This window comes from Sphaeramia orbicularis, chromosome 21, assembly GCF_902148855.1.
Source record: "Sphaeramia orbicularis chromosome 21, fSphaOr1.1, whole genome shotgun sequence".
Classification (NCBI taxonomy): domain Eukaryota; kingdom Metazoa; phylum Chordata; class Actinopteri; order Kurtiformes; family Apogonidae; genus Sphaeramia; species Sphaeramia orbicularis.
The window spans coordinates 46,950,274-46,975,117 of record NC_043977.1 but is presented as its reverse complement, the minus strand read 5'-3'; the positions used below and the strand labels follow the sequence as shown (position 1 = coordinate 46,975,117).

The window sequence follows — 24,844 nt, the reverse complement described above, 5'->3', positions numbered from 1 at the left end:
CATGAGCTCCAGTTTGTTTGTGACTGGGCTGCTTTTATCAGCTGTCTCTGTCCTCTAGCAGTGTCACAAGCTGTGACTATAGATAGCGTGTCATGTGAAGAGATCCTCCTTATTCTGCTGCTCCTGCTCTAAGACAGAAGGAAGACTGTACAGTCTAATTACTTCAGTTACCATCTATGTTTTTTATTGAAAAATACATCCAAGAGCCAGTAAGCAGCTCTCATATTACATTTGTAAGTAATGAAACTGTTACTGATCTAAAGCATTCTTGAACACAACACCCATAGCAGAGTTGGTCTATTAGATACAAAAATAAAAAAAGAGCTACAGTTGGAATCTTTTGTTTTGTGCTTTTTAAACAATAAAAAGGAAATACAAGTTTATCGATGCTCTTTTGCATTTTCCAGCCGTGTAACGTTGTATGTTTAGGTGACACATGTGTGATGACATTGTGGTTTGATTTTGACCACTTCCACTGGTAACCTGTTCAAAACTATTGAAAGGAAGACGCTGACTGGAATTTTAGTACATTACATTTCATCGTTAGGTCACAGTTTAAACTTGTCTCATGTATAAAACTCTATTTTTCATTTCTTAAATACTGTAGTAGTACATATAGCTAGCATGGTAGCTATATGACTATATCAACATACTATGTGTATTTGGATCGTCACCTAGTATTCACATCCTTCATCTACCAAAAGACTGAAGATTAGGAATGGGGACTGATAAGAATTTAATGATTCTGGTTCCATTATCAGTATCACTTACTGATTCAGTTCCTTATCGATTCTCTTTGGATTAAGGAATAAACTATAGTACAAATGGCTTTGTTTGCATTCGATTTGAACCAAAGTCAAAGGGTAATGAAAGGTGTAGTTATAGGAGTGTTAGATGTACCTGTTGTTGCCTCTGTGCCTCATCGTCATCTAAATGTAATTATATAACATGGAGATTATTCATAAACAATAATAAAGCAGGCTGACACAGTGAAATGGTGCTAATATTAACAGCATCAATAGAACCTGAAGAAATTTAATGTGACTGGCTGTGACAGAGATGGTCTTGCCAGAGTCATGGCCATGTTCACTAAGCAGCCAATCAAAGATGTTCCATCAGTGCAGTTTAATTGGATGCGGTGGTTAAATGTTTGCGTATGTTAGAGGTATTTCCCCCTCGGTTGTAATGGAAGTTCTGCAGCTGTTACAAATGGCCCTAGTATTGTCTTTAATGGTAAAATGCAACCATACTTTAGAGGCTTTTGAACTAAAATATGGAAATGACGTGATGACACATTTGATGTGATGACGTTGTGGAACGGATATTCGGAATCGTTCTCCAAACAAACTAATGATTCCAAGAAACTGAGCTACTGGGGAATGGTTTTCGATTCCCAGCCCTACTGAAAATTCACCAGAAAACAAGCTGATTTGTGCATGTGGTGTTTAACCTTTTACTATTGTTGTGATGAATAACAAAAATGCTATTAAAAGGTGAAAGTTTTGTACGGTAAATTTCCCACAAGTCTAACCTGTGAATATTTTAAGGCTAGTAAGCAAATATTAGCATGCTAAACTTTAAACTAGATTGTGGAGAAGAAGTGAAAGCTAATATCTTTGATTCACTGCAACAGAATTGTGCAACAACAGTGCAGCATGTCTGTCATTATGGACTGAAAGTGGTTTTCAAAACCCCCCACAGTTGTGCCTTTTTTTCTCTAAACTCTTTGCTCCATGGTATCAAAGCCTGGACCATGTGGGACCAGCCACTAAGGTCAAAGCAAACACCAGGTTCCCTCTCACTTTTCTGGTATTCTTTTTGTGCTTAGGGTCCAGTTTGTAAGTTGTGAGACCATCACTGCTTTTTGATGGTAAACCAGATGCATCTAGAAAACAGCAGGGTTTAGTGAACAGTTTAGCAAGTTAACAACTAGGAATTAAAATAGTGTGTTTTATCAAGAGTTGAATTTCTGAGGTTGTCAGGTTCTGTCTCTGTTAGAGTCCTGTGGTCTTGATTGCAGGAGATCAATCTCCCAATAGAAGTGGGTGGTACTTTCACTGGAGGATAACTCAACCAATTAAATTGAAGTCCATATGTGACTTCCTATATGGACTTTCAAAGGCAAATTGTAAAATTTTTCAAAAATTTGTTAAAAATTCCAAAATCAAAAATTCTCAAAACTATCAACAAACTTTGTAGACATTGTACTAAGGAAGCTACAAATAAAATTTCAAATGAATCCAATCCGCAGTTTCGAATAAGGTTGTCGAAATCTAGACATTGGTGACCTTGAGTTTGACCCTTCAAGGTCACTAAAAGTCAAAGATCATGGACCCAAATGAAAGTCTATATATGACTTCCTATCAGTGCTCAATAGTAACTATATTGATATCTGTAACCATTTCCATGTTATAAACCATCAAAATATGGACCATTATAAGTAAAGGGTTTAATATTTTAAAAATGTGTTAAAAAAAATTTCAGAAATCAAAATATCTCAAAACTGTGGACAAACTCTGTATACATTCTCCCAAGGAAGATAAATCTAAAATTTTAAATGAATCTGACCAATAGTTTCATCAGAGAAGATGTTTAAAGAAATCGCTAACGAAGATGACAATGGCAGCACCTTTAGCTCATGACATTTCAGTTATGTAGATTGCAGTGAAATTCCATTTTATATGGCTATGGCTACGACTGATATCAACTCATAATCAGAAAATAACAGACAATATCAGCCAGTGAGCTAAAAATGAAGGAATGCTAAACATAATGAAGCTGTTGGGAATATCAACATTTCCCTTGTATAATTTTTATATATTTATTACAAAGTAAAATTACAGTATGTTTAACTTGTCATGGCCACTGACATTAAACATGAGTAAACCTGTCACCACTTCCATGAAGCTGTGAATGGCACCAGACGGGGCATTCTACTGGTGAACATGGTAAAGATCCAACCCACCATGTGAACAGGTTGGTTTGACATGAACATTTGATTCAAACCATTGCTGTGTTGAAGAGCTGCTGTCCACTACAGCAAGACAAACTGCAGTGTCCTTATATTGTTTTGTTTGTAACATGTGGCTCTGTTCTATTCTTGTCTCCTTTACAGAAAGAGGAAAAAGCGATGATAGCCAAAATGAACAGACAGCGGACAAATTCTGTCACCCACAACAGCAGCCACTGGACAGACCGTCCATTCTACAACCATCTGGGCGGCAACCAGGTCTCCAAGGAGATGAAGAGAATGGTGAGGAAGACTTACCAATATGTTCTGGTGATCGTAACAGTGGGCTGGGGTTTTAGGGTTGTCAATGAGCCAGTTTACATGACCGTAAAAGTCCAATAACTGGGAGTAAGTGGATAATTGTTGTTTTTTTGTTTGTTTGTTTTTTATTATTATTACCCCGCCCCCCCAAAGGGGAGGCAAGGGGTAACGTTTTCAGTTCAGTTTGTTTCATTGTTAACACTCTAGCAGCAAAACTATTGGTTGAATTCATACTAGATTGGGTTCATAGATTGCCAGTGACCAAGAACAGATGTGATTACATTTTGGGAAAAGTAGGCCAAAGTTAAACATTTTTCTGAATTTTTTAAACCCTTTTTTTCCCCCCCATTTACTTATAATGGACAAAATTTGTCTATGCTGACATCAGCACATGCACAGACATGATAACATCAGCTGGATCAATGCCAAAACATGTGTGAGGGGCAGGGTTTGTTGTGCCTGACACCACTTGTTAATTTTTATTTAACCAGATAAAAATCCCATTGAGAGGAAGGTCTCTTTTACAAGGGCGACCTGGCCAAGAGGTCAAGCAGTATACACCATACTACAATGAAAAACAGGTTCAAAGATTGGTGATAACAATACATTAAAAAAAAAAAAAAAAAAAGTACAATGTAGTTTAGGTCACCAGCAATTTTTTAAGTGCAAGTTCTGGTTGAGGTCAGTAAACAATTTAAAAACCCAGGCACTGTCCAAAGGATTTTTGCTGGACAGTTTCAGATTATTACCATTATAATAATCAAATCTAACGCACATGCATCTAACATGCACTTAAGAAACGTGATAATCGAAAAACCCTGGTTCAGAGGCTCCAGTTCATTATCAGATTTCTTTCAGATTCCATACATATATAGTGACGGTGGATTGAAACTTTCTGTTATTGTCTTCCACTCATGTTTAACTATGTAAGTTCTGTTCTCTACAATATTAATTGTGTTAACACATACACAGACGTAAAAGAACAAAATAAATCTGATTAGCCTGTTTACATGCAGGAAGACATGGAGTATTGGGGAGAAATCCAGGAGTGTTAATCTGATATTTTATAATCAGATTACTGCCATTATCTGATAAAACAGATCAGGTTATCCTGTTTCCATGGTCACTTGAATAATCTGACAACTCCAGAAATGAGATAATGATCGGAGTATTAGTGTGAATTTAATAGGGCTCAGTGTTACGAGTGTCAGGTCCAGGCGTCTCCCCTACCTCCATCTCATCTGGGCTCTCATTTGGCAACGACATCAACACATTGTTAATCATCATGCTTTGATGTGCAGTCCTAATAAGCAGTGGCCCTTCATGGCACTCATCCTGTCACATGTCACCTCTCTGGTAAGCTGTGGGCGATGGCGATGAGGTGCTCTGCTACTAGCTGAGGACTTCTCTACACCTCAGCCTCTGCCACGACGATTTAGATTTGGCCTAGATGAGGAAAAGCTGGAAACATATCGAATGTCAGCAGAGAGATGTAACCAGATTCAGATTCATATTTATTTACATACTCCCCCCTGAGCTGACCCTGCAAACAGTGACTCACTCAGTGGAGGATTGTTTGCTTGCTATCAGTCCGTAAGTCTGTCAGTAAGGATTACAAAGCCCAGATCTCACAGTCCTGTATACATACATACATACATACATACTGTACATACATACATGCATACAGACGTGTATAAATACATACATACATACATGCATACATGCACGCATACATACATGCATGCTTACAAACATGCATACAGACAAGTATACATACATACATATATGTATGCATACATACACACATGCATACACACATACATACATACATACATACACACACATACATACATACATGCATACATACACACATACATAAATACACACATGCATACAGACATGTACACATACATACATAGATACATGCACACATTCACACATGCATACATACATACATGCATGCATACATACATGCACAATGCATACACACATGCATACAAACATCCATGCATACATACATACATACATACATGCATACATACACACACATACATACTGGTTCTCAATAAATAAGTGTGTTTTCATTAAAAAAAAAAAAATCATCTGTTTGCCTGTAGAGCCTCCAGTTGTCACATGATGAGCAAATAAGAGAAAACCTTTGGGTGTCTAGAAAGGCGCTATATAAATCCAATCCATTATTATTATTATTATTTGTCAAAGAGCTATTAAAAAGCTTTTAATCTACGCAGACTCAGGGGGACCTTTGTTAAAAACCAGAATCATGGGTTAAAAGAGATGGATTATAGGGGCAATAAACACAACCTTCAATTAGCCCAGAGGACTGAAAATTAGCATCTTTATCTCTATTGATTTTTTTTCCATTTTTTTTAAGTCCGTTATTTTCTAAATATAGTGACTGCTTTTATGCAACAGAGTACAGTCATATAGAAGCCTTATGCCACAGGTGCCAAACATACGGCCCATGGGCCAAAATTGGCCCACCAAAGGGTCCAATCCAGCCTGTGGAATGAATTTGTGAAATGCAAAAATTACACTGAAGATATTAACAATCAAGGATGTAAAAATCTTGTTAGTTCAGGTTCCACATACAGACAAATATGATCTCATGTGGGTCAGATCAGTAAAATACTATCATAATAACCTATAAATAATGACCACTACAAATGTTTCTCTTTGTTTTAGTATCAAAAGGTAAACATTTAAAAAAATACATTTACAAACTAAATAAAAAATGTGAATAAATATGAATAACCGGTCATGTCTTAAGAGAAGTATATGTAATTTTATCAATATTCTGCGTGTTATTAAATGTTTTGTGTATTTGTAGATCCACTGTGATCTGTTAATCGTAATGCACATGAGTAAATTACAAACTGAGAAATAATATTGTAAAATTTTCTTAAGAAATTTCAGGTGGTTCCTGTTACCCACATTTTTAAGGACATTTTTACAGGTGTAAACACATTCATAATTTAATTTTATTTTTTTTCACTGTTATTATTTTACTGGTCCAGTTCACTGGCAAACTGAAATGAGTTTGACACCCCTGCCTTACACACTACATTGACGTCTCATTCATATTTGATTGCATTTTTATTTAATTTGTTTGTGTATTTATGTGCCTATGTACATTGTCATTTCGAGACACCCTCAACAGAAAAAACATATCCAACAAAATCACCTTTCTTTTAAAACTAAATGAAGTGAAAATTTGAACTTTGTTTTATAATTTGTCCCCAACAGAAATACAGATTTTTAGCTTTTAGTGCAACACATACATACTATCACGTGCCTTTATGTTTGCTTTCCTGATGAATTAAACCATTAAATTTCATAACATGAGAATTCAAACACTGAATTAAAATGATCATAGTAACCTGTTTTATAAATAGTGGCTCATTTTTGCTGCAAAACTATTGAATTTATAGTTATTTTATAGGTGTATCCCTCCACACACACAGTTCTACACAGTATTGTATAAGGAAATAGCAATAAATTACACACAAGGCATCAGGATTTAAGATCTACCTAGACTTAGGAAGGCTGCAACTGACTTTTTCAGAAATGTTCCCCTAAATCTATTCAATGTCAGGTCATTTCCATGTTGCCTTATGATCAAACACAACCCTGAAGAAATTTGTCCCCTTTGAATTTCAATTTAACACATTTTTAATTTAACATTCCCACTCATTTCTTTTTCCTCTCCTCTCCTTACATTTTAAATGAATGAGAGGAAACAATCAAAATCAGAAATGTACAGAAATGTGTGGCATCTGGTAAAGCAGCAAAAAATGAATTAAAATAGCAATTAAGTGATAAAAAATCTCATCATGAAAGGGGTTAATCATATGGAGTCCTACAACAGACAAATAACACACTTCGTTTTCTTAGTTTTTACTACTTGCAAGAACCTGAACTTATGAGACATTTTGCCATAATTATAAGATCTTCATTATGAGATGTTTTTCTAATTAATGCACTACACTTTAGTTGAAGTATTGTTTTCCTCTGTTCTCTAAGTCGACTTTTGATCCTTTTTGACAATAAAATGTCATCAGATCTTCCGTCATTATAGTAGTAGTAGTAGTAAAAGTAGTTGAAGAAGTAGTAGATGTAGTAAAAGAACTAGTAGTAGGTGAAGAAGTAGTAGTAGTAGTAAAAGTAGAAGTGGTAGAAGTAGTAGTAGTAAAAGTAGTAGTTGTAATAAAAGTAGTAGTAGTAGCAGTAGTAGAAGTAGTAAAAGTAGTTGTCGTAGTAGCAGTAGTAGTAGTAGTAGTAGTAGTAGTAGTAGTAGTAGTAGTAAAAGTAGTAGTAGTAGTAGTAGTTGTTTATTCGGTCGTTTATAGCTTTAAATAACAAACAAAACCAACATATCCATTGTTCCATATACAATGCGACTGAGAGGGTTCAGGCTGAAGTTAAGACTTATTTTGCCTAACCTTATTTACAATTAACACTGTTTCCTCAAGAAAACAAACATAAACAAATAATAATCATCGCTAAATATACAACAGAAGAGAATACATGTTTACTTTAATTCAGGTAAATCATGTCCGTATCTCAACAACCAATATTGATCCTAGTCTTTTAAACAAGTGTTTTCTTTAGTCAATCCTGAGCTCTATGTTTTTGAATAATAGTTAATTTGTACATCTTATTAAAAGTTTTAATTGTTTTTAGACTGTTTTAACTGTTCTTCCAGGCCATGCCAAAGATTAATCCCTGTAATGGAAATACATCTCCTTTTTTGATTTGTTCTTGCCTTAGCTTTTTTTTTTTTTAAATGCCGGTTCCTCTGAGGCTATAATGATTTTCTTACATTCAACCATCTCCTGGATGTAATGAGGGAGAAGATTATTGTGTGCCTTGTACATCACTACCACTGTATTAAGGTCAACAAGGTCATGTATTTTCAGTAAATTTAGTTTCTGTAAAAATAGTTTGTTGATGCATAAAAATCTGCATTATTGATAGTTATTTTTGCATTTTTTTGAAATAAAAAGATAGGATGAATATTTGAATAGTAGTCATTTCCCTATATTTCTGCACCATAATTTCGATATGGAAGAATGATAGAATTATATAGTATAAGAAGTGAATATTTATTAAGGATGGTTCTCATTTTGCCAGTTACAGCTATGGTTTTTGCTAATTTTGTCTTTAACATATTTATATGTGACTTCCAATCAAGTTTACTAGCAATGGTAACACCTAAAAACTTACTAGCAGTAGTATTGAGTTAGCTTTTGTGTATTCTTTCTGTATATTTTGTTCATTTCAGGAGTTCTAGCATTACTTCATAGCACATGTGTATTAATATTTTTTTCTGAAGCCCTTGCACAGTTCACTTTTCTTAACACTGTGATATTTGTGTTTTATTTTATTGTTCTTATGCTGTCCCCTTTTGCACTAATTGTCTTGCTGCTAAATTGAACTGAGCTACTAAACCGATTTTCATTGTTCCTGTGACAGTAAAGATCTATTCTATTCTATTCTATTCTATTCTATTCTATTCTATTCTATTCTATTCTATTCTATTCTATTCTAGCAAACACTCTTTCAGTTTCTCTGTCATTAATTTTGATTTTAATTTGATTACTAATCTTTGTATTTCCAAAAATAATATATTTTGTTTGTAGTCATGTTGATGTACATTTTAAGCAAAGTGCAACCTATAGATCCCAAACTGGAAGAAAAACTCCAAGGCACTCTCTTTAAACATTAAAATGCCTTTATTACCATGGTCATATCTTGGCCTAAAAAACACTTCTACACGTTTCAGCTTCAAGAGTTCTCATCAGGAAGCAGATGGTGTCACTGCAGGTCAAAAGGCCATACACAAAAAAGAAGAAAACCTCACCTGCTGGCCATTTTACATATGGACACCCTCTGCAGGCCATTATCTTTATGCCCAGTTGGCAAGTTCCTATTGGTCAGGTCCCACTATATAGGAATCTACAGTTTTCCAGGCTCCTATCTGACTTCCTGATGAGGGCTTGAAGCCAAAATGCGTAGAAGTATTTTTTAGGTCTAGATATGACCATGCCATGGTAATAAAGGCATTTTAATGTTTAAAGAGAGTGCCTTGGAGTTGTTCTTCCAGGTTGGTATCTACTTTGTGAATCCCTTTTTCCAAAGAGCACCTTGAACAAACTCTTTTTGGTCCTAGAAGCATTCCTTCACATGAATTTTTTAAGTGCGAAGTATACTATGGCTTGTGAACACAAACGATTCATATGACATTACATATTTTAACTTATTTATCACAGTTATAATTAGGATATGAATAACATGAATGATGAAAAACAGCTGCTTCTACCTGCTGTGCAGCTTCCAGGCCCATGGAGAGAGAATGAGAGGCAATTATTTCCAGTGATTGTACCCTTTTTTTTTTTTTTCATTTTTACCTCCGCCAGGAGGTATTGTGATCACTTTGCTTTGTGTGCGTGCATGTTTGTCTGTTTGATTGTTAGCAAGATAACTCAAAAAGTTATGGATGGATTTTCAGGAAATTTTCAGGAAATGTTGATATTGGCTCAAGGAAGAAATGATTAAATTTTGGTGGTGATCGGGGGGGAGGGGGTCAGATCTGTCTTGACGGAGGTCTGCACTCTCCGAGTGCTTTTCTTGTTGTTTTTTGTTGTTTGCAAGTTATTTTCCTGATCCCTAAGATAAAGCGGATGAATATTGTAATATTCCCCAGGCACACTTCAGCATCAGCATGCATGATGCTATCAATATTAAAGTGAAATAGTGAATATCATACATCAATAGCTGCTTCATTTTATTCCTGATTCCTGATGATGAAGACAGAAAAAGAAGCACATTTTCAAAATTTTTGACATCCCCAAAATCTCAGATAGCACATTTTCACATGCGAGTCATCTTGAAACTCCCTGAGGTTGCATTCAGACAGTGTTGTTACTAGACATGTTGAATATCTGTGCAGGGGCGACCCAGTTTTCTGAGAATTTTTTGATGACGTCTAGCACTTGTTAATCAGAAGCATGAAAACACTTACTGTAGACCACTTTAAATACAAGTCTTTGATTGGCTCTGTAATGAATTAAAACATGTGCTGTATAATTCACTTAATGAACTAAAAATCAGCTATATGAATGCAAATGAAAACCCCGTAAAAACAATGAAAGCCAAAAGTGGACTTTGCAGAAACTTTTGCACATTTGTGCATGCATCTCTGCTGCTGTTCCTCTGAAGGTTGGAGGTTTTAGTCTCAAACATTCTCTGACTCTCCCTGTTTTAGTTTAAAAATGTGTAGCTTGTAGTTGTGGCTTACGTGTGATCAAAAAGGAAAGCTCAGAGTGAGGAAAGGAAGCTTTAATTCTTTTAAGGCCTTTGAAACCAAATACACAGTAGACTTTAACTGTGATTTAGGGTCTTATGAGCATAATGCTGAATAGAGCTGTTTTTGTGAGAACATTAGACAGGTGATAATAATGTTCTGCTCCCATACATGCTCATACATTTTGCCCATTTTTAATATATATATATATTTTTTTAATCAATTTTTACCTCTGCCAAGTGTAATGGAGGTTATGTTTTCATCAGGGTTTGTCTGTCTGTCTGTCTGTTTGTTAGCAAGATATCTCAAAAAGTTATGAACGGATTTTCATGAAATTTTCAGAAAATGTTAATACTAACACAAGGTACAAATTAAATTTTGGTGGTGATCAGGGGGGTGGGGTTGTTTGTCTGTTAGCAAGATAACTCCAAAAGTTATGGACGGATTTGGATGAAATTTTCAGGAAATGTTGATACTGGCACAAGGAACAAATTATTACATTTTGGTGGTGATGGGGATGGGGGGACTAATCTGCCTTGGCAGAGGTCTGCACTCTCAGAGTGCTTTTCTAGTTTTATTTATTTTCATTGTGCATCTCTAAAAGTACAATACAAAAACTAGAAAAGCACTTGGAGAGCGCAGACCTCTGCCAGGGCAGATCAGTCCCCCCCGATCACTATCAAAATTTAATCATTTGTTCCTTGCGCCTCTATGGGCATTTCCTGAAAATTTCATCAAAATCCGTCCATAACTTTTTGAGTTATCTTGCTAACAGACAAAAAAACAAACAAACAAACATGTTTCGCAGGTTTTACGAAGTGTTCACCTGAATGTTGGATGTGCATTTTGTTGCACTTGTTTTTGTTCATTTTTTCCCTGCTTTTTCATAATGTAAAACAGTTTTTTATGGTTCAACATTTGTTAATTTTTTTTTAATGCAATGCATTTGCTGTGTTGCTGTATGTTGCAAAAGAATATGTTAAGCCTGTCATATTGTAGATTGTACATCAGTGAATGTACAGCGAGTTAGTCATTATACACTCTTTTTTTTAGAAAATCGAACAAACAGACAAACTACAAAAGCACTCAGAGAGTGCAGACCTCCACCAAGGCAGAACACCCCCCCCCCCCCCCCCCCCCCCCCCCCGATTACCACCAAAATGTAATCATTTGTTCATTGTGGCAGTATCAACATTTCCTGAATATTTCATCCAAATCCATCCATAACTTTTTTGAGGTATCTTGCTAACAGACAAACAAACCCCGATGAAAACACAACTTCCTTGGCAGAGGTAAAAAGAAAGAAATTCCCATTTTATGATACAAGATTTTGTGACACACAAAGTATAACACTACCCCCCCGCACCTATGGTGACCCCCATACCAATGCAACCTGGATCTCAAAATGCAAAAACCACTGCGTTATTAGACTAGATTTAATGTCATCTAACTCAGATTTTGCTAATCCGTTTATGCCATTTTGTTACTAGCTAACAAGATGCCCATCAAAACATGAGCAGTCTACAGAGTCTAGGAAATGGTCTAAACAGCAGAATGAGGCGTTTGTGGACTCATAAACAGATGGAAGATCTGCCTACTCAGCTGGCAGCCTTCCTTTAAGTCCAAGTCAGCCGACCAACGCCATCATATTGAAGTGTTTTAAAGATGTACGGAAATTATATTAAGACAGCCCAAGGGCATGGGAACCCCCCACCCCATGAGGAAATGGAGAGACCCTGCAGTTTGCATAATCTGGTGGAGGTTCATCTAAATATTTTAAGTTCTTAAAGATCCAATCATCGTAGTAGCCGATAACACAAAGGGAACAATCAGAGTTTTGATATTAAAGCTTAAGCCTTTATATATGAAAACTCTGAAATTCAGCATTTCAACCTTAGTGTGTTATTGGAGGACAGAACAAGACTTTATTACTTTTGTGAATTTTTCAAAATGTTTTATTCTTATGTAGAAAATCAAGGTCAGTGAACTTACCATATTTCATTCTTTACCCGCAAGTGGCAAAAATAAATAAATAGACAAGAAAAGCACTCGGAGAGTGCAGACCTTCAGCAAGGCAGATCACCCCCCCCCCCCCATTTTCATGAAAAAAATCCATCCTTAACTTTTTGAGTTATCTTGCTAACAAACAAACAAACCCCAATGAAAACGTAACCTCCACCATCCTTGGCGGACGTAATAAATCATGTATTTTAGAACATTAGACCAACATAAGTGCTGATCTAGACACGTCGCATTTTGTAATTTTGTAATAACTTGTTACATGTTGCAACAGTTATTACAAAATGCAGGCGTAGCACTTCTTTTATAAGGAAATATAATAATTTGGTGCATTATGTAATACACCATCAAAACTGATGCCTTGATTGGAAAAACCATCATACCAGCAAAATATCAGTAAGCATTCCAGCTTAATTAGAATTCATAAAAAATAAAAATAAAAAAAAAACTAGTAGGGTGTTTCATTGGTCAAACCTAAATCAAATGTAACTGTATTCATTATAATGGAGTATGTGTTTGCAAGCATAGAGACAAAAGCTAAATTAATTATTACTGACAAGAAACTTACTGGTGCACTGAAATTTGGAAGACAACATGAAGAAGTTATTATAAAATGTGGAAAAGTTTATGACAAAATGCATTCAAGAATTTTATTACAAAATGTGTTATTACAAAATGAAGTAAAAAATTTTTACATTATTACATAATGCAACACTACAGACCCTAATAGTTTGAAAAGTTTGAATATGAACCCTCCAGGTGCTGCAAAGCTATCTTTATATTGATTTTGGCAAAAATCAAGTGGATTTCTACAACCTGTTTTAATTCCTTGTTCATTTGTTACGTATTATAACTAGTTATGTCACGACATTTGCACATATAAAGACTTCCGACGAACATTTCTCTGAGTACGACATAATTGTTCAGCAGCAGCAGTGGTTGTAGTCCATACTGAAAATATGTCCAAACTTCGAGCCGATTACCTAAAATGTTCAGCTGTTGGTTGAACGGGACAGAGCAGCACAGTCAACAACCTGGAGGGGGTGGAGCTTGAAGTGGCTCATGTGCATTTAAAGGGCCAGTGCTCAAAATGACCTTTCTGGTGTCATTACTCAGAAGTAGGGTTGACCTGTGGAGTTGAATTAATGAAGAATTCAGACCCAAGCATAGCATTTACAGTTTATGTAGACCACAGGGAAAATATTTAAATGCATAATTCCATTTACAAAAGCAAAATATCACTCCTTTAAGTATTTCACTGTGACAATTCTCAACTCAGGAAAAAAGCTCCACAACCCATTTTTTGTTCCCAACTCTAAGGCAGTTTTAAGATGCAGATGAGCTTATTTATTTGCATACAAAGTGGGTCACGTGTGTCCGACTACAGGTGTAAACAAGACCTTTATTATCAGGCAACATTTCATATACACAGATAAACCAAATCACTTAATTTTGTCAGGATTTCTAGGAGATACTGTCAGTCTCTTTATAGAACAAGCTGATTATTAATTAACAGGAGACGGGCATCTACACCATGAAAAAGTGACAAAGTGACATTTTGACAGTAAAAGCAGAAATGCAACAGTTCAGACAGCTCATCTTAAACAAACTGTAAGAACAGCCGTCTTATCTCCGAGTTTCCTGGATGAGTGCATTCAGTTATGGTCCTGACATTATGTCACCGTCTCTGTTTTTTTTCTTCTCCTTCTTCTTCATTTGCTTAGTATCAGATGTGTGTGTCAGCAAAGTGTCCGACCAAGCTCTGCAAAGTCACAGCTTTGAGAACATTTTACAGAAGCATTAACAGCCTGACATTAAATTTATTTGCCACAGCTCAGCCACCCCCTTGTCTTCCACCTATCACGGTCTTCCTTTATATCTCCTCACTGTTCATTAATCACAGCAAAGCAGATAAAGTAAGTTGTAGAAGACAGAGTTGTGCAGTGAGAAGTCAAAGACGCACAGAGGGCATGAGAGAGAATTTTTCTCTAAACAGAAAGGGGGAGGGGCTGTTGTAGATGGATGTTCTTTCTTGATCCTTTTACCCAGAACCAGAAGGAACAGTAGACTGGAAATAGTAGTAGTAGTAGTAGTAGTAGTTTATTCGGTCGTTAATTACTTTAAACAACAAACAAAAAAACAACATATCCATTGTTCCATATATAATGCGACCAAAACGGTTTAGGCTGAAGTACAGACTTATTTTGCCTAACCCTATTTACAATTAACACAATGTTTCCACATGAAAACAAACAAAACATTTTCAACATAATCATTGCTATATATACAACAGAGGAGAACACATATTTAATTTTAATTCAGGTAAATCATGTCCATATCTCAACAGCCAGTATTGATCATAGTCTTTTAAACAAGTATTTTCTTTAGTCAATCCTGAGCTCTATATTTTTTTTAATAATAGTTAATTTGTACATCTTTTTAATAAAAAGTTTTAATTGTTTTAGATTGTTTGAATTGATCTTCCAGGCCATTCCAAAGATTAACCCCTCTAACAGAAATAAGTTTCCTTTTTTTGATTTGTTCTTGGCTTACCTTTTTTAAAAATGTTGGTTCCTCTGAGACTTTACTGACTTTTCCGACATTCAAACATCTCCTGGATGTAAAGAGGGAGAAGATTATTATGTGCCTTGTCCATCACTACCACTGTATTAAGGTCAACAAGATCATGTATTTTCAGTAAGTTAAGCTCTGTAAAAACAGAGTTTGTTGATGCATAAAAATCTGCATTAGTAATAATTCTTATTGCCTTTTTTAAGTAAAAAGATAGGATGAATATTTGAATTGTAGAAATGACTTATGAGGCATCCACGAGTGTACAGTATCCCCTTCTGCTCTTTATTCAGCTATATCCTTAACTTTCTGCGAAGTTTTTTCATGTAAAGGAGTGGATGCTGTTACTGTTTGTGCTGTAGAATTCTAATAATTACCGTGTGTGTCCATAAGAGGGCACTGGAATGACATAGTGGAGATGAGCTGTACTGTTCTGCTTGTGTCTGCAGCATAAGAACAATGTTAGTGATAGTCTGATTAGTTTTCTGTACAAACACAAATGCAAAGAGACAGAAGTGTTAAAGAAACAAGTGAAGCTCACTCTTTCCCTTTCATCCTGATATTTCTTCTTCCACTCTTGGAACAAGAAAACCCTATTCTTTGTGTTATAATTGGCTGTTGACCATCAAATTTGTTTCTATTTGCAGTTCAGATAAAGAGTGCTGCCAATCTTCAGCCTAGTTTGAAGCAAATCTCTTTCATTCCTAACAGACACCGTTTATTTTTCTGCTTAGTTGCTTTCAAGCACCACTTTCTACCTCCTATTTTATTTCATTTTCTTTGGCATAGACATTTAACAGCTCTTATTTTCCAATATTGTGAAGCCAGTATGCAATTTCACACTAAACTGAACAAGTAAATGTGCAATCAGGAGGCTTTTTTTTTCAGCGGCTTTAACCTTCCTATGACTTTTTAACAGGATAGATATTGGTAGCAGTGATCTATTTTATTTTTTATTTTTATTTTTATTTTTTTTTTACAGTCAACTCAGTACAGTTCAATTTGGTTATATCGTTTAAATAAATTATACCTTAAATATGTTGTATACGATGCAAATCAGAATACTTTATTAATCCCAGGGGGAATTTATTGTGTTATAGTTGCTCCATTCAAGTATAATAAAAAGTAGCAGGAAAGAAATTATCACTACACCACAAAAGAAGGAAAAAAGTGATAGATAGATAGATAGATAGATAGATAGATAGATAGATAGATAGATAGATAGATAGATAGATAGATAGATAGATAGATAGATAGATAGATAGATAGATAGATAGATAGATAGATAGATAGATAAACACTGTATTAAGACACAGCTCGAACAGCAATTTCCACATGTACTAGACAATATATTATCAGTATGATAATTAAAGAAAATGCATAGTAAGTATGCAAAAAATATTGTTGTGGAATTTTAATTATGAGGTGATTATGAGATGAGATATATGTCCTCCTAAGAACTTATATTTTGGGTTTCCTGTGGCTCACACTTCATCCCGCTCAGCTTCAGAGATGGCAGAAACACACACTGTTTTTATGACATAAATAATCCTGATTCTTATGTCCAGGTCAATATATGGGACAGTAGGTGTGAGAAAGGCTGGTTGCCAAACTGCAGTACCTTTATGGCAACAATCAGATTGCTCCAATACAGCTAAGTATGCAAAATAACAAGTGTTGTTAGATGCCAAATATACAAACCTAAAGGAGTTGTATGTAGGATTGTGACCAAAACTGGTATGCAATCACATTCAAAATACTGTAGAGCGTGGTACCCCCTCTGCCTCTCCCTAGACTAGTGATTGCCAGATCCAGCATGAGTGCCTACTACAAGGAGCTACCATGGCAAGCGACAAGCCCTACACTGGTATTTATAATGGGCCCAGTCTCTTCACCCGGTCCAGGGCCGCGGTCTCTTCTCCCAGGGCCGGAGAAAAAAAACATAAAACTTTAAGGAAATACTGATGTTTATAAACTATATGGACAAAAATGTTGGGACAAATCATGGCTCCAGCTGGGCCAGATCGAGTGGTGACACAGGGACACATTTCATGTTCAAAAGGCTCTGTGTTGAAAACTAAATAACTTTTTCTTTTTTTTCTTTTTTCTCACCAAAGTTACTCTGTTCTATATCTAATCCCAACTTGACGAAGCATATCCGCACCTTTCAGTTATGTCTCCCCAAAAACAAATACAGAATTTTCCAGACTATAGCACGCACCTGAATATAAGCCACACCTGACTATAAGCCGCACCCACCAAATTTTAAAAGAAAAAATATTTGTACATATATAGGCCACACTCGAGTATAAACTGTAGGTGTCCACGTTGTAACATGAGATATTTATACAGAAAGATGGGAAACAGAAAGATTATTTAAATATTTATCTACATACCTTCACTGCTTTTTTCCAAACAGCGTCTGTAACATGGCAGTAAAATGGCAGTAATATGGCTGGTTAAAAAACCCAGAAAAGTCATTGATCGCCATCTTCATATTCCTTCAGCACATTGAAACCACTGAAGTCGTCTTCGTCAGTGTCGGAGTTTAACAGCCTCAGAAAGGTTCCATCACACACCTCCTCGGTCTCTCTTTCATTGTCGCTCTCAATGACACTTACGTGCAGCAGCTCTATTTCCTTCTTGGACAGCCAGATTGATTGCTTTTAACTTAAAAGCTGCATGATATGCATTTCTTCGTGTGTTTTCCATGATGAGGGTTTGTGCATGACACGCAAAATGATTGTTAAAAGTTAAGCTTAAAACTTCTCCTCTTCACATCACCTCTTCTGGCGTCTGTCTCGCTTTTGCGCTTCCTGCTAGAGCGCCCCCTGGAGGCCGTTAGCCCATAAAAATTTATACTTGAGCCGCATCGTTGTATAAGCCGCAGGGTTCAAAGCGTGAGGAGAAAGTAGCAGCTTCTAGTCCGGAAAATACAGTACATGTACATGTGTACATGCACACACATACATTTGTGTGTGTATTTTATATATATATATATATATATATATATATATATATATATATATATATATATATATATTTATTTATTTATTTATATGTATGTATGTATGTATGTATATATATATATATATATATATATATATATGTATGTATGTATGTATGTATCTATGTATATATACACACACACACACACGCACAAACGCACACGTATGCCTTCAACACCTTCATACTGTTAAAATGTTAAAAGTCCCTGTTTGTCTCTGTCTCGTCTCGTCTTTATTGTTTGTATGTAATGCTAGTATGTTTTCCTTCACTTGTCATGTTCTGTCTTTCATCACTCAATAAAAAAAAGAAAACTAAATAACTTATCTTCATGTTTAATACATGTATGAATAGGTCTCAGTAAGTACTTTCACATGACACGTTACAATTTACAGAAATAAATTTTGGGGGTAAAAATACTTAAATTACTCTTGCGTGACACGGGGACTCAAAATGAACACCTTTTGTTTTCTACTTTACGCAAATGTACAAAACAGGCTGTTCTCATAAGAAACTGATCCTAAAGGAAATATAGGGCTTTAGGGATGATGTAAAACTACAATTCGGATCACTGTTGGATAAAAATGTTTAAATTATACGTTTTTATGTCATGACACAGGGACAGCATTTTGTACCTTTGTTCAGTATCAGAATAAAAGACTTTGCTGGAACTAAAACATACAAATAAGCTAATGAACTTTTATTTAACATACATATTACAACTGAAGTCATATACTGTACACAGCTAAAAACAGAGCATATTTAAAAAAAAACTGGATTGTACATAACCTTTCTATATTCTTTTACTGTAGAATAATTAGTTCCTACAGATTCACAGACTTAAAATATCAGTTATACAAGCAAGAAAAAATATTATTCTTAAAGTTAATAGTGTATTTACATATTTTAGTCCTTTTTAGGTTTTATTATATTTTTTTTTTAGTGCTGGGCAGTGATTAAAAATTTTAATCGCAATTAATCGCGCGGATTTCTGTGATTAATTGCAATTAATTGCATAGTTATATGGGGGGGGGGGGGGGGGGGGTTGCCGGCATCAACAGCGTTTATTGCCTTTAAGTGATATTTCAGACTGGAAGTACTCCGGTGATAAAAAATAATTCCACATTGCAGTGCTTCCAAACAACTTTGTCCTTCTCACCCCCACTATCTGAAGACATTTAAAATGAAAATGTCCATGGAAAAGACCGCTACTTTTCTCCATGTTTATGTCCCCACCAGTTTATTTCCGCTTATGAGTGATTGACAGGAGTCTTAAGCCCACTAATAAGTATTAATACTAATAAGCCCGATAATATGTGATGTTCAGTTGTTAAACGCAAGCAATGGGGGCCCTCTAGTGGTCGGAATAAGTTGCACTATGTTTTGTCCTTGCGGTTTTCCTGTAGCCAGTTCGGACATAAGAAGGAACTAACAGACATGTTTCTGTCACTCTGTTTGTATGGCTCCAAAAACGTTTTCCTGTGAGTATTTAATGTTCAGTTGTTGTAAAAATGAATAGAATAAAATATCTCTGATGTGAACCTTTGTTGCTGGATAAAGAAACATTGTAAATCTCAAGTTAATCTGTAAATGCTAATCATTAGCGTGTCTATGGATTTTCCCATTCACGTTAACATCGAGCTAGCGATCTTTTTCCCATTCATTTAAATGTATAATGTCATGTAAATGTACTAAGGCAGTGAACAGAACTCAGTGAGTCTCAAGTAAAAGATTTGGAGAGAAGTTTTGGGCGTCCGGCTTTTCTTGGGAAACCTGTTGTCTATCTGCCGAGCTAATCACTACACGCACACAAGCAGGGGCAGACGAATATGAGTGTACTGTCCTTGCTAAGACGTCTGTTGTCTGAGCTAGACAGTGAGCTAAACTCTGAATTGACGATGCAAGATATGTCTGCTTTTGAAGTTTTCAGCTTTAATGTATATACTTTACATCATGCAGATTAACAGAATGAAACTATAAAATAAAGACAAAATAAATCAGTTACTTATGTCTATTAATGATATGCATATTCACGGAGAATGCATACATGTAATTATTATAAACTTAAATTGACTGCTAATAAAACAATCACATCGCAAAAAAGTACAGGTTAGTTCAACGGCTGGCATATTATACCTAAATACAACCAATGAATTTACATAAACTTAGCATGAGCCTGCATAAAGAATTAGCAACCTATCTCCGACTGCTAGCATAAACGAATTAGCTCAAACATATTAATAACACACTGTAATAAACACATCCAAAGTAACGTCATAAACATGTTTCTAACGGCACGTTTGCATGTGAAATTATTTAGCAAACAACAGAATGATTGATACATACAGACATTACTTCTGCAGGAGTTAAACAAAGTTTGATTCAGCATTACTTGGAAAGTTTGGTTGCTTTTCTCCTCTCAGCTACGTGCACAGTTCACACAGAGCACCGGCACTTGGTTCTACAGTGCATGTAGAGCACCAAAATAAAAGCATGAGTTTCAAAATAAGAGTCTGTATGTATAAAGACTTGCTTGAAAGGCAGAACGGCATTAACGGGAGATAAAAAAAATTGTTGGCGTTATTTATTGAATGTGTTAACGCGGTAATAACGCGTTAACTTGCCCACCCCTAATTTTATTTTCTACAAGTGATGCTGAAATTTTGTAAACAGTTCCATAACATAGAGTTCTTAAGCTAAAAAATGAGCCTATTTGAGAAATAACAGGTGAAACTTTAATTTCTGACACTGATGTTCACTTTTGCCTGATCTGGCCCAGATGTAAGATGTCCTGTTCATGCTGATTTGAGATATAGACATAAAATTTATCACAATATAAAACTATATTATGACATTTTCCACTATTTTTTTTTTTTTTAACCCCAGACTCGTGTTAGAAAAGAAACACCTGAATTCAACATGCCCCAGTACTTTTGTCCATATACCATATGAGTACAACACTGTAACTTACAGCCTGCTTTACATATTTCTGTTGTGTTTCGGTTAAGGCAACAACAAATCTGGCCGCAGAGTCAGTAATAGCTGACTTTCAAATTTAATATGATTATCCCCAAATGCAGAATTTATTTTTTCATGTTTAAAAGACTGTACTTTTTATTTATAAGGTCCTGTTAATCCTAAATATCTGTAGAAATCACAAACTACATACAAGCTAAAACATTTGGTGTGAGAAGAATGAACTCATACATTACATCAGTACCTTTCATTTTATTTTCAGTTGTTTTTGTGATTGATTAATATGCTTATTACTTTTGAGTGAACGATCTAAAATCCCAGTGTTTTTGTCTGTAGTGGGATGTTTCAAGGCTTTGATAGTGAACTACAACAGCCTTAATTCAATTAACTGTCTCAATGACATTTACTGCAGGTTATTATCTCTCTCTGTTCATTGTTTCAACTCTCCCCTCTACTATCTACTGCTGAATAAAGTCGCAATATACCCAAAAATAAAATGTGCAAAAAAAAAAAATAGTCGAACCCCATCCAGGTGTCTGCTAGTTGTGTGTGTGTGTGTGTGTGTGTGTGTGTGTGTGTGTGTGTGTGTCCAATAGCCCAAAAAACACAGCCTTTAGTTGTTCTTATAGGATAATTTAGGGTAAATTAATCCAGAGAGCCTGCTGTGTTTTTAATGATGTGAAAAATAAACTACCCAGGTGTTGTTATCAGACTCCTGGAACACTAGATGTTTCCATTTTCAGCTAATCCTCCCCTCTGCTTCTCTCTGTTCTCTTGTGCCTGCAGGGTTTTGAAGACCCCAAGGACAAGTGAGTAGTGACTCTATCTCATCTTTTTTTCTTGTTCTGTGCCTGTGAATGTGTTCTTGGATCTGGAGAAAAAAAACTACAAAATAAAAAAAAAAAAAAAAAAGTAAAATATGGCTCTTTATGGAAGTAAATCTGTTTCATAAGATTTTGAATTATAAAAGTCATTGAATTTCTAGCACTGAATTTTTTTGCACTGAAATTAAGTATCTGAATTTTTTGTCTCTGAATTCAACTATGTTCATAAATTTAGAATAAAAAGGATTCAGATGCAAAAATTTCTTATCACACATCTGCACTGACTGTCTTCCTGCACCGGTGTCACTTGACCAACCTAACGTAACTCGATTGGCTGTCTGTCGGGATACTTGAGATAGAATTGATTGCTTATCCTTTCATCCTTTGGGTCCTGTACAATGGCATATTAGGGCCACATAAGAAAAAAAACAAAAAAACACTTGTCACTACAAGAATAAAGTCGTTATTTAATGAGAATAAAGTCGTAGTTTTAAAAAAGTCGTTATTTAACGAGAATAAAATCATTATTTAAGGAGAATAAAGTCCTTATTTAATGAGAATAAAGTTTTAGTTTTAAAAAAGCCATTATTTAACAAGAAGAAAGTTGTTATTTAACGAGAATAAAGTCGTTATTTAACAAGAATAAACTCATTATTTAACGAGATTAAAGTCATTATGTTTCGAGAAAAAAGTCATAATATAATGAGAAGTTGTACCTACTCATCGACTAATGTAGAACTTGGAACATTTTGTTAAGTTATACTTTCATTTGGGGGTTAGGCACAAGGGCCAAACACTGAGTCTATCCCCCCATCAACACATTAGTATAAGGACTTTGAAGAGAGTTTGCACACATTTGGGTTTGTTGGTTGGGTAAGAACCGAACTGATTTGTAACAAATTGCCTTTTTTGTGGAGGAGAAACTCATGAAGTGGTCAGATGTCAGGTTATCAGTGGAAACACCATAGAGCTATACAGACAGGGTCTGTTGTTTCTGAAGAAACTGTGGGGACGCTACTCTGAGTTTTTGAGTCCAACAGAAGGGAAAGTTGCTGCTCCGCTTGTTGCCTTCGCTGTAAAACCGGAAACTCTGTCGAATTTTCAAAATATTACGAATTTAATCTCTTAAAATTACGACTTTATTCTCATTAAATAATGACTTGATTCTCGTTAATCAACGACTTTATTCTTGTTAATTAATGACTTTATTCTCATTAAATAATGAATTTTTTAGAACTACGACTTTATTCTCATTAAATACCGACTTTATTCTTGTTAATTAACGACTTTATTCTCGTTAAATAATGAGTTTTTTAAACTACGATTTTTTCTCGTTAATTAACGACTTTATTCTCGTTTAATGACTTTATTCTCGTTAAATAATGAGTTTTTTAAAACTACGACTTTATTCTCATGAAATAACAACTTTATTCTTGTTAAATAACGACTTTATTCTCGTAGTGACAAGCATATTTATTTTCTTATGTGGCCCTAATATGTCGTCATAGTCCTGGATGTGTGATCTGAATTTTTGCATCTGAATTTTTTGCATCTGAATTTTTTTAATTCTACATTTCTGAACATAGTTGAATTCAGAGACAAAAAATTCAGATACTTAATTTCAGTGCAAAAAAAATTCAGATACTTAATTTCAGTGCAAAAAAAAAAATTCAGTGCTAGAAATTCAACGGTTTTTATAATTCAAAATCTGATGTGACAGATTTACTTCCATAGCTCTTCTAAAAACTATAATAAATAAAAAGTGCCCTGGAAGGAAAGTGGTGGAGAGTAGGCTACCAGTGGTGTAGTCCAGGGTATATGGCGGTATACAGAGTATACCTACTTATTTTTCAGTCAGTATTGCGTATACCCTCTTCTAAATCCCCCTAATGTGCACTATTCAGCAGTACCTGAGCCAAATTGGCCATGTTTTCCCCTTGGATGGTAAAGCCATGACCCGCCCTCCTCTGCCTCTAATTGGCTAGTACTTGCTACCTTCACTAATTACATTGGTTAACTTTAGGCATGAGGACTTATGAGCCAATAGGAGGCAGACTGGGGCGGGTCATGCCAAGGAAAATATTGCTTACCTAGCACCAGAGCCAGGGCTCTACTTAGCGCTGGCCACCTCTGGAACCTGACTGGACACCTCAGGTGTTAGTGCGACCCCAGCTGATTGACAGGTCACTGCATGTCTTGTTGAAAGATGCGTAATTATTGGAAATGCAAACGAGAGGGAGAATAAATGTCTTTCAAATGACTGACGCATATTGAGAGAAGCTATTTTCATGGAATACATAATTCTGAGGTAAGTTTTAAGGTGGTTTCAGAATGAGTTACTGTTTAAAACTACTGACCATATGACTGCACAATTAGAGAAGAAGAGATTTTGTTGCCAATAGTTCAACTATGCAAGTAGGCTAACGTTATGAAAGGCTAATGTTATCCTATGTTTGCCTCATGTTGAATACATTTACATTCATGAGGATTTGTTTCTGGTATTATTTGTTATAGGTATTATTTGTGCGAATGTGGTATACGACATTTTGTTCATGCTTTCTTATATTCTTCATTTCATAGGTCTTATGTATCTCATTGTTGTGTTTTTTTTGTAGTTTTGTTTGTTTTGTTTTGTTTTTTTCTCTCTCTTCTGCCCAGTTTACTCAGTTCTGGTTGTAGTTATTGTCACCATTATAATTGTCTCCATGGTTGTTGCTGTTTGTATTGTTGATACTTTCTTGTGAGGGTCTTCGCCACCTTCTTCTCTCTTGTTCTCTCCCCTTCTTCTACCCCCCCCACGCCCCATGTCAGGTCCGGCATCGAAATGTGGTTCAACAAAACTCATAATACACA

The 24,844-nt window shown here is 35.4% G+C and overlaps 1 protein-coding gene across 2 annotated transcripts in view; it reads left to right on the top strand.

The window, feature by feature from the left end:
• The window catches only part of adcy5 (adenylate cyclase 5), a 282,560-nt gene that overhangs the window by 205,624 nt on the left and 52,092 nt on the right, over positions 1 to 24,844 (top strand). For both annotated transcript variants that reach the window (XM_030125695.1, XM_030125694.1), the window contains exons 8-9: positions 3,116 to 3,253; positions 21,954 to 21,976. In XM_030125695.1, the coding sequence (XP_029981555.1) occupies positions 3,116 to 3,253; positions 21,954 to 21,976 (161 nt within the window). The remainder of the gene's footprint in view (positions 1 to 3,115; positions 3,254 to 21,953; positions 21,977 to 24,844) is intronic.